This window comes from Bos grunniens, chromosome 8, assembly GCF_055505025.1.
Source record: "Bos grunniens cultivar Pamir isolate PY7600 chromosome 8, Bosgru_T2T1.0, whole genome shotgun sequence".
Lineage (NCBI taxonomy): Eukaryota > Metazoa > Chordata > Mammalia > Artiodactyla > Bovidae > Bos > Bos grunniens.
The window spans coordinates 96771238-96781280 of record NC_141172.1 but is presented as its reverse complement, the minus strand read 5'-3'; the positions used below and the strand labels follow the sequence as shown (position 1 = coordinate 96781280).

The window sequence follows — 10043 nt, the reverse complement described above, 5'->3', positions numbered from 1 at the left end:
CCCTCCAGGGAGGCTATGGAGGAGGTGGAAGAAGAGGACAGCAGTTTGGAGGCTTACAAAAACAATTTAAAGTGAGAGATGAGCCTACAGGCAACTAAGACCTCATGCAGCCAAATAAAAAAAAGAAAAATGTATACATATGTATAAATGAATCACTTTGCTGTACAGCAAAATACACTGCAAATTAACTATACTTCAACGGAGTAGAATAAAAAACCCTTTTTCTAAAATTAAAAAAAAAAAAAAGTGATAGATGAGCAGGGCTTGAACCAAGGCAGCCCACCCTGACAGTAGGGAAAAAAATGACTGAGATATTTAGGAATAGAAAGGGCTGAACTCTGTGCAGAGGCCTGAATGCCCAGGTCAAAGAAAATGAGGCATGAGTTGAGGGAAATAAGAGCTTGGGAAGCTGGGGAAGAGTGATGAAATAAGGTGGGAAAAATGATAAGAGTCTGAGTGGATTAAGGTTCTTTACAATGAAGGGGATTAATGAGCATAAAGTTGAGACTTAAAGGGAAGACAGGCTCTCTGTTGATGGACTGCTGACAAAAGTACATTATTCGTTCAACAAACACTTAAAGAGTACTACAGTATCACTGTACTAGAACTTGGGAATATGGTAATGAAAAAACAGCTCCTGTCCTCATGCAGTTGAAGGTGCCCTGGAGAATCCTGGTGGTAGAAACACATACCTGTGTTGAGTGTTAAGTCCTACACTAAACACCTTACTTGGATGATCCCGTTTATAATCCTTATTATTTTCAGCAGTAGATACAATTGATATACCCATTTTGTAGAAGAAAAAAACAGGGAAAGTGAGGTCAAGGCGCTTGCCCAGCTAGAAAGCAGCAGAACCAGAACAGAAACCCAGGAAATCTAGTGTTACAGCTCACTTTCTTAACCTCTGCACAAGACTGAGGTGAAAAAGAGGCCGGGAGTTTACCAGGACACGAGAGTCACTCAGAGGCTGGGAAAAGATTTGCCACCCTGAGAAAGTTGCAAGACCCTTTCCCAGTCATTTATCTGTAGGGATTTCATTTCAAAGCGATGGGTACTTCAAAGCATCTCTTACTTTCACCTTCTGAAAAAAGCAGCTTTTCCTGAATCCCGTGGCATTTACATACAAGCTAGGGTGCTGTCAAACACCCAGATTCTGGTGCCCAGCTCTGGGTGCCAGGTCCTTCCCTTGAAACACTGATATAGCCTCTTCAATCTATCACACTCCTCTGTGGCTCCACATTAATCCCTTAACACTAGTGGTTTCCATCACATCTTCTGCCAACTAATGCAGTTTGTGCTGGAGGAAAAAAAAAAAATCTATTTTATAACTCCAAAGACATTAATAATTAACTTCCATACCACAAAACTTGTAATATCAGTTTGCTGAAATAAAGTCACCAGTAAGTATTTAATTCTTTTTTCAAGGGTGTCTTCCATTATTATTTCAGAGTGCAATTTAGTCATCAAACGTTTACTCAGCCTCATGTTTATAAATTATATAGGCCAGGGATTTAACTCTTCTGGACCTACCTGTTCTGAAAAGAGGCATGGTCATAACCCTGATGTCACACCAGGCACCTGCCTTGAAAGGAGATGACTTGTGAACTTGAAGTTCCTTACCTCTTTTAGAAATGCTGGAGCAAATCTAGAGAGTTCCCTTTATGATGCAATCAGAGGAATAACCAGAAAGCTGCCTGCCACAAAGAGGCACTGGCTTTCCGCCTCCAAAAGGCTGTTAGGAAAGTCTGCCTTTTTTAATTGAGTTTCAGAATCTTGTCTTGATTATATGACATAATAATAGTGGCTTTCCTATTCATCTGTGTAATATTGTTTTTTCACTGTGGTGGTGACTTTTGTTGAAGGCGAAGGCCTACTGCCTTAGATAAATAAGAGAAAAGCAGAAAGCTCCTCACGGCACCGGTTCCCTAACTAGAAAATGCTTAGTCCTGACTTACATATCAGGAGGGTGAGGGTTGCCAATCAAGGACTTATCCAAGTTCAATGCAGTTTAACAATCTTGGCTTTGACGGTAAAGTGGATTAACTTTTCCATGTTATCTTCAAGCCCCAGTATCCCAAGAAATGTTTGCCATCACAACGAAAGCAACAGGGGGAGGAGGTTGCAGGTATCTTTCTTTCTTGGTTCCTCCTTTTGAAAAAGGCAATATTTTCAGAGTTAAAATAAACTGGCTGGCTCCTATGGGGTGGGGTTGAAACTCTCCAGGCCGCGGGAGGAGGGTCGGGGGTTTCCCCACGAAAACCTGCCCTCCCCTCCGGTTACAGGCCCTGGCAGCCATTGGCCGAAGACCGGCTGCAGGATCCGCAAGGGCTTCCAAGTCTCCGAACCGAGCGGGATTCCTGGGCTTGGCATAAAGGGCTGAGTGGATTCATTCGGGGCGCGATGCATTCCAAGAATGCTTCTGTGGTTGGCAAGGAGTAGGAAAATCAAGGATAACAAATATTCTAAGGAAACCTAATAGGTACCAGGAGCGTAGGACTCAACAGGTGACTTAAAGTACGAGGTAACTGGATCTCAGTGAGGGTGAGTGCACACTGCCCAGGGCTGGGGCTTCGACCTTTCCGCATCTCCTTTTTCTCTCCTGGGCTGACTCCCGGCCGCCTTTACAGACAAGGGGGCTTGGTGCAGAGGGCGGGCGGAGCCCAAGGCGCGCCTGAATCCAAACAAAACACCTCGCAAGCCTACGTTTAGAACGCGATACCGAACACCACACTCACGTTTAAAAAAAAAAAAAAAGGCACTGTTTGCAGAGAAGATGACGGCGAAAACATTTCCCGGCTGGAAAATTACTGATCACAAACTAAGGGGGAGTGGGGGTGGGGAGGCCGAGTTATAAGACTGAAATAACGATTGCCGTTTCCTCTTCTCTTCCTGGTGGGCAGGGACGCCTGCTGCGAGCTCCGTGGGCCTTTTTCCAGTACCTGGGTCCCATCGCTTAGTTCTACTTTCTGGCACGGGGCCACTTTCCAGCTGAGACCCTTTGGGTGGGTTTGACCGCTCTAGAGCCTGAGCCAAGGGAACCAGTTGCCGTTTGACCTTTACCTCGCCACTTCACCTCTTTATGACTCAGTTTTCTCATCCATAAAGTGGAGAGTTGCGTGCTTTGCAAAGTGCTTTGAGATTCCCGGTTGAAAGGTGTCCCCGCGCCTCACGCCCCTCCCTTCTCTTCCCACCTCACATAGCGAAATTTCTTTCAGTCCCTTCCTCGCTCCTTCAGCTATCAAAACCGTAGCTCCATTTCCCATCCCGGCCTCTTTCCGCCCCTTTAAGGAGAGCACCCCTCCCGCTTTCTCAGTCTCCGGGTCCTCCCCACGCAGTTGAGGGCGCCCACCTCCCTTCTACTCCCAACCCCCACCCGGGCAGACGAGCCCAAGAAGGACCATGCGAGGCCAGGCCAAATGCCCGCACTGGCGCTCGGGGACTAGAGCAGGACTCCTGCGTGCGTATGACGGACCCGAGCTGGATGAGTCACGCGGATAATCGCGCTCTTCTCCAGCGCGCAGACTGCGCGGCAAGCGCGCACAGGAGCGGGGGCGGGGTCGCGCTACCATCCCCCTCTCCCCTACCGACCCCTCCTGGCCGCGAGCTTCGAACTCAAGGAGCGGCCCGTGGCTACGCCGACTGTCCCGGTCGCCCGGCGACCGGACCTGCGCCCCGTACCCAAATCCCCGCGCCCGGCCCGCTGCCGCCACCGCCGCCGGCGTCAGCGCGGCTCCTGCCCGCCAGCTGCCGGGCTGGCGTCACGGCCCGCCGGGCCCCGCCTGCGCCCCTCCCTCCTCCCCGCCCCCACGTGCGCTGAGTTTGTTTATTTAGCTGCCATGGCAACGCGCGGGGGGGCCGCTGGAGGGAGGGGAGAAGAAAGGGAGGGGCGGGGCCTGGCGGCGGGCCCCAGCGCGCAGCGGGTAGGAGGCGGGGGGAGGGCGGGAGCGGAGAAGTTATAAGTAAGGAGCGCGCAGCGGCCGCCGGCAGTTCCCCGGCCTGAGAGAGCGAGCGCGGCTGCGGGCGCGCGGGGAGCAGAGGCGGTGGCGGGCGGCGGCGGCACCGGGAGCCGCCAAGTGCCCCTCCCCGCCCCTCTGGCCCCCCACCCACCCAGCCACCCGCCCGCGGCCAGCGCCCATGGCCGCGCGCGCCCCGCGCAGCCCCCGGGACTCCGCGCCTCGCGCCGCCGCCCAGTCCGCAGATCCGCGCCACCGCATCCAGTCTCACCTGGCGGCGCCGCCCGCCTGCCACCCCGGCCACAGCCCCAGCGCTCACGGCGATAGCCGCGGCGACCGCGACAGCGGTGGGGGACGCTGCTGAGTCGAAGAGAGCGCAGCCTGGCCACCGGACCTACTTAATTCGCCTTGCTGATTGTCTATTTTTACGAGTTTACAACTTTTCTAAGAACTTTTGTATACAAAGGAACTTTTTTTTTAAAGGCATCTCCCTTTTATATTTAATCCAAAGAAGAAGGATCTCGGGCAATTTGGGGTTTTGGGTTTTGGCTTCGTTTCTAAGTTTTTTTCCTCTTCGTTGGCTTTGGGGTTCGGGTACCCCTACTGCTTCGGACTCCCGAGGACCTTTTGGGCCCCCACATTAATGAGGTAGGTGCGGCACGGGGCGCAGGGTGGGGTGAGGGCGGATGGGACGCGCCAGAGCGGCGGTCGAGAGTGGCCCCTGACTTCTGCCTCTGCTCCCTACCCGGTCCGAAGGCAGCCACCTGGCGAGTCTGACATGGCTGTCAGCGACGCGCTGCTCCCGTCCTTCTCCACGTTCGCGTCCGGCCCGGCGGGAAGGGAGAAGACACTGCGTCCAGCAGGTGCCCCAAATAACGTGAGTGTCGGCCCGGGCCTTTGGGGCCCTCCGGTGGGCTTCTGTGGGTGGGATGGGGACGGGCGGAGCCCTGGGGTCAACGACGGGCAGGAGTGGCCCCGCACGGGCTCCTCCGCAGGCTACCCGGGATGGCTTCCGCGCCCTTGGCTCATCTGTACATGCGTGTGGTCCCGACGCGGTGGAACCGCCGGGGGCGCACGCCGGGTCCGCACACGTCCCGGAGCGCGCGAGCGGCAGGGCGGGCGCGCGGGCCACCGGGCGGGAGGTGTCTGTGTCCCCAGACACTGGCTGGGCCAGAGTGAGCTTGGCGCGTAGGCGTCCCCGTGGCGAGGGCGCATCAAGAGAACCTCGGTGTCCCAAATCCGGGGGCGGCGGGAGCGTCCCTGGGATCCGGCGGGGGAGGGACCCAGGCTGGCGAGCCTCGGCGCTCGCTCACACGCAATCGGGCAGACACAACCTAACATCTTCCATATATCCACGCACCGCCTTTCCCCAGACCCGGGTGTGGGCCACGATTGCAGCACTGGCACCCACAGACCCCGGGGCCCTTCCTGCCCATCCGGTCCCCATGTCTAGGCGGTGTAGGCACGGCGGGCCCACCACTAACATCGAGTGGCAGTTAGGGACAACACTGACTGTCTCTCTCGCGTCCTGTCCCCACAGCGCTGGCGGGAGGAGCTCTCCCACATGAAGCGACTTCCCCCGGTGCTTCCCGGCCGCCCCTACGACCTGGCGGCGGCGACCGTGGCCACCGACCTGGAGAGTGGAGGAGTCGGCGCGGCTTGCGGCAGCAGCAACCCGGCTCTCCTGCCCCGGAGGGAGACGGAGGAGTTCAATGATCTCCTGGACCTGGACTTTATCCTCTCCAACTCGCTGTCCCATCAGGAGTCCGTGGCCGCCACGGTGTCCTCGTCGGCATCAGCCTCATCCTCGTCCTCCCCGTCGAGCAGCGGTCCAGCCAGTGCGCCCTCCACCTGCAGCTTCAGCTATCCAATCCGGGCCGGGGGCGACCCGGGCGTGGCGGCGCCGGGCGGCGCGGGCGGCGGCCTCCTGTACGGCCGGGAGTCTGCACCGCCTCCGACGGCTCCCTTCAACCTGGCGGACATCAACGATGTGAGCCCCTCCGGCGGCTTCGTGGCCGAGCTCCTGCGGCCTGAATTGGACCCAGTGTACATTCCGCCGCAGCAGCCGCAGCCGCCAGGTGGCGGGCTGATGGGCAAGTTCGTGTTGAAGGCGTCGCTGAGTGCCCCTGGCAGCGAGTACGGCAGCCCATCGGTCATCAGTGTTAGCAAAGGCAGCCCGGACGGCAGCCACCCGGTGGTGGTGGCGCCCTATAGCGGCGGGCCGCCACGCATGTGCCCCAAGATCAAGCAGGAGGCTGTCTCCTCGTGCACCGTCGGTCGGCCCCTAGAGGCCCACTTGGGCACTGGACCTCCTCTCAGCAATGGCCACCGGCCGCCTGCTCACGACTTTCCCTTGGGGCGGCAGCTCCCCAGCAGGACTACCCCGACCCTGGGTGCCGAGGAACTGCTGAGCAGCCGGGACTGTCATCCTGCCCTGCCGCTCCCCCCGGGCTTCCATCCCCACCCCGGGCCCAACTACCCTCCCTTCCTGCCCGACCAGATGCAGCCGCAGGTCCCACCGCTCCATTACCAAGGTCAGTCCCGGGGATTCATAGCTGGGGCTGGGGAGCCCTGCGTGTGCCCACCGTCCGGGGCACACAGGATGACGCTGACCCCACCTTCTTCACCCCTAGAGCTCATGCCACCCGGTTCCTGCATGCCGGAGGAGCCCAAACCAAAGAGGGGAAGACGGTCGTGGCCCCGGAAAAGGACGGCCACTCACACTTGTGATTATGCAGGCTGCGGCAAAACCTACACGAAGAGTTCTCATCTCAAGGCACACCTGCGCACCCACACAGGTAGGAGGACGGGAAGCCGTGGAGGTGGGGGGAGCGGCTGGTGTCCAGCCTCAACACTCCTCAGGGCCTCCCTTGGGATGTGGGGTGCAGTCTATCTCCTCCATCTCCTGGATCACAGGAGAGAACAGCAAACTGGCGCCTACTATTTTGCCCAGGAGCCTTTTGCTGGGCGGATGGTATCAGTGCTTGAAAGTGCAGTTTTGTTAGGCCTTTGAAAGGCAGGGAGATTCCAGGCTGCAGGTGGGCCTCTTCTAGCTTGAGCAAAGTATTGCCCTTGTAATCAAGAAATTATGCCTTGCTGTGCAAAGTCATGATAAGTTTTTTAAGCAGTTCTGTATTCTCCACTATTTTTATTGGTTGTTCCCTTCCCGGGGTTCACCCCTCCCCCTCTCTAGTTCTAACAATTAGGTTTTATTCAAATCTCAAGGACTTAATGGTTAGGCTTGCTGAGATTCTGATTTAAGATTGTCACCACAGAGAATCTGTGTAAGTAGGCACAGAAGGTCACTAAAGTATAGCTTTCGTTAATAATATTGGTACAGGAAAAGTAGTAGTCTCCTGTCACTTTTTAGAACCAGTTGTAGTGGGATAGGATATTATTGCTTGGTTTGGGTTAGGAGAGACACACTAACAGTCATAATTTCTAAATTTGTTTCCTGCCCCATCTTTGCTCAAAAGAATGAAAACGTTAGTCCAACAGAAGTATAGTTTTAAGTGGTTTTTGTGTTTTCTGCGATTATCTAATTTCTCTTAAAAAAAAGAGCAAAAAAAAAAAAAAAAAAACCCCGTAAAATTCCTGTTTATGATCTGAAATGTAATACAGCGTTGAGAAGGTATAAAGACATTTCCTGGATCCTTTCGGAATGGGGTACTTGAGTTGGTTTGATGTCTGCCCTCCAAGTTCTTAAAATTTCATCCTTCAGGAATAGCTTCCAACAAGTTTATTTTCCTTTTCTAGGTGAGAAACCTTACCACTGTGACTGGGATGGTTGTGGGTGGAAGTTTGCCCGCTCAGATGAACTGACCAGGCACTACCGCAAACACACCGGGCACCGCCCCTTCCAGTGCCAGAAGTGCGACCGGGCATTCTCGAGGTCGGACCACCTCGCCTTACACATGAAGAGGCACTTTTAAACCCCCAAACAGTGGATGTGACCCACACTGCCAGAAGAGAATTCAGTATTCTTTACCTTTCACACTCTCTTCCCGGTGAGGGGAGGAACCCAGCTGGAAAGCACTACAATCATGGTCAAGTTCCCAACAAGTCAACTTGTGAATGGATAATCAGGAGACACAAGGAAACCAAAAGACAAACTCAAGGAAAAAAACAAACAGATGGGGTCTGTGACTGGATCTTCTATCATTCCAATTCTAAATCCAACTTGAATATATATATTCCTGGACTTACAAAACGCCAAGGGGGTGACTGGAAGTTGTGGATATCAGGGTATAAATTAGATCTGAGAGTTGCGGGGGAGGGAAGACCAGAACCCCTTGAGAATTGTTTTGATGCAATATAAGCCTAAAGATCACCTTGTATTCTGTTTGCCTTCTAAAAGCCATTATGACGATCTTAGAAGAAGAGGAAGAAATTCAGGTACAGAAAATGGTGTTTAATAGCCTAAACGATGGTGCTTGGTAAGTCTTGGTTCTAAAGGTACCAAATGAGGCCAAAGTTCTCAAACTGCTGCATACTTTGACAAGGAAAATCTATTTTTGTCTTCCGATCTACATTTATGACCTAAGTCAGGTAAATACACCTGGTTTACTTTAATCTTTTTATGCAGACAGTCTGTTATGCACTGTGGTTTCAGATGTGCAATAATTTGTACAATGGTTTATTCCCAAGTATGCCTTAAGCAGAACAAATGTTTTTTTCTATATAGTTCCTTGCCTTAATAAATATGTAATATAAATTTAAGCAAACTTCTATTTTGTATATTTGTAAACTACAAAGTAAAAAAATGAACATTTTGTGGAGTTTGTATTTTGCATACTCAAGGTGAGAATTAAGTTTTAAATAAACCTATAATATTTTATCTGAGCATTGTTTTTGTTTTGCGTTGTTTTTCCCTGGGAAAAGCACATAACAGAAACTTCAGTTTAAACCCAGTGGGTAAGGTACAGGAAAAGCACCCCCAAAAAGCCGACTTTATCTCAACAGATTAAAAGAAGACTTTTAAAAGACTACTTAGCTTTACAATGAGTACTGTCTAATGTTGTGGGGTGAAAGCTCTGAGGATTTATGATCATAGAATTAAACTTACCTAGTTCAGGTTTCTCTTTCAAATGTTCGTTAAAAGATACAGGAAAGCAGTTTCCCTACCTGACTGAACTTCAGGTAGAAACAGCTCAGTCATTCAGCTTGCTCAGTTTACTATGAGAGTAGTCATTAAACATACATGTTTCAGTTTCACATTTTTGAAGATCTTTATGGTTTGGTCTTTAAAATCAAATGAAAATTTAAGTCTCTCCCAGGCCAGGCCTTGCGCTCAGAACAATCTGTATAACAAAAGAACCTCCCCACAGCGGACAATATCAAGAACAGTTCCACAGTGCCCTCATGAGGATTAAAGGATTCACTTAGGTTTTGTGTGTAACAGATATATTACTTTCAGAGCACCAAAAGAGGATAGAACCAAAGTTTCTAGCAAATTTTTAAAACTTCATCAGTCCTCAGATAAGCCAGCCCCATTGTTTCAGTCCATTGAAACAAAAGAGGCAAAAACGACTCAGTCACAAAACCAAGGGTAATGTAAATTTGAGTACGTTTTAAACCGTGTTTTTGTAAGTTGGTAGCATATTTCTTGAATTATTAAAGCTTAAAGCTTTTTTTACGGTGGATACCCAAGAATCTGAAGTTCGTTTGTGGCTGTCACAGAATGGAAAAAAGCATTTGTGACTCCTGTTGACATTATGTATTTGTAATGGTGATGTGGGTGACTAATTAACATTGTCAAGCGGACAGAAGCTGACTGGCATTTTCTTTAGACTGCTTATTACCTGTCCATTATAGCTGGTGTTCAGAGGTGTGTTGGCACTGTGGGTACATTTTATAAATGGAATGAAAAACAGAAATTCGTAAGAGGCTCATGGTGGATCAACACAAAGTATTTTCCTTGGCTTTTAAGAGTGCAGCATGGCTGGAAAACGTGGCATGTGTCTTAGCTTAAAAGAAAACAGGTGCATCAATAGGATGGAATTTTATGTGGCCAAGAACATATTCAAAGCATATTTAATGACATGGAAAAATGCTCACGGTATGTTAAGTGGAAAAAGCAGGATACAAGAC

At 51.4% G+C, this 10043-nt stretch overlaps 1 protein-coding gene across 4 annotated transcripts; it reads left to right on the top strand.

Moving 5' to 3' along the window:
- The first annotated feature begins 3982 nt into the window (after positions 1–3982).
- Positions 3983–8795, top strand: KLF4 (KLF transcription factor 4). 4 transcript variants are annotated; one of them, XM_086414536.1, is made up of 5 exons: positions 3983–4601; positions 4714–4830; positions 5494–6487; positions 6587–6751; positions 7710–8795. In XM_086414536.1, exons 2-5 carry the CDS (start codon positions 4732–4734, stop codon positions 7883–7885), a joined length of 1434 nt encoding a protein of 477 aa, XP_086270662.1. In that variant the 5' UTR covers positions 3983–4601; positions 4714–4731; the 3' UTR covers positions 7886–8795. The 4 variants fall into 4 exon arrangements, with proteins under 4 accessions (XP_086270662.1, XP_086270661.1, XP_086270659.1 ...); XM_086414535.1 differs by having other exon boundaries at positions 4453–4601; positions 4710–4830; XM_086414533.1 differs by having other exon boundaries at positions 4453–4601; positions 4710–4830; positions 5494–6751.
- The last annotated feature ends 1248 nt before the right edge of the window (positions 8796–10043 follow it).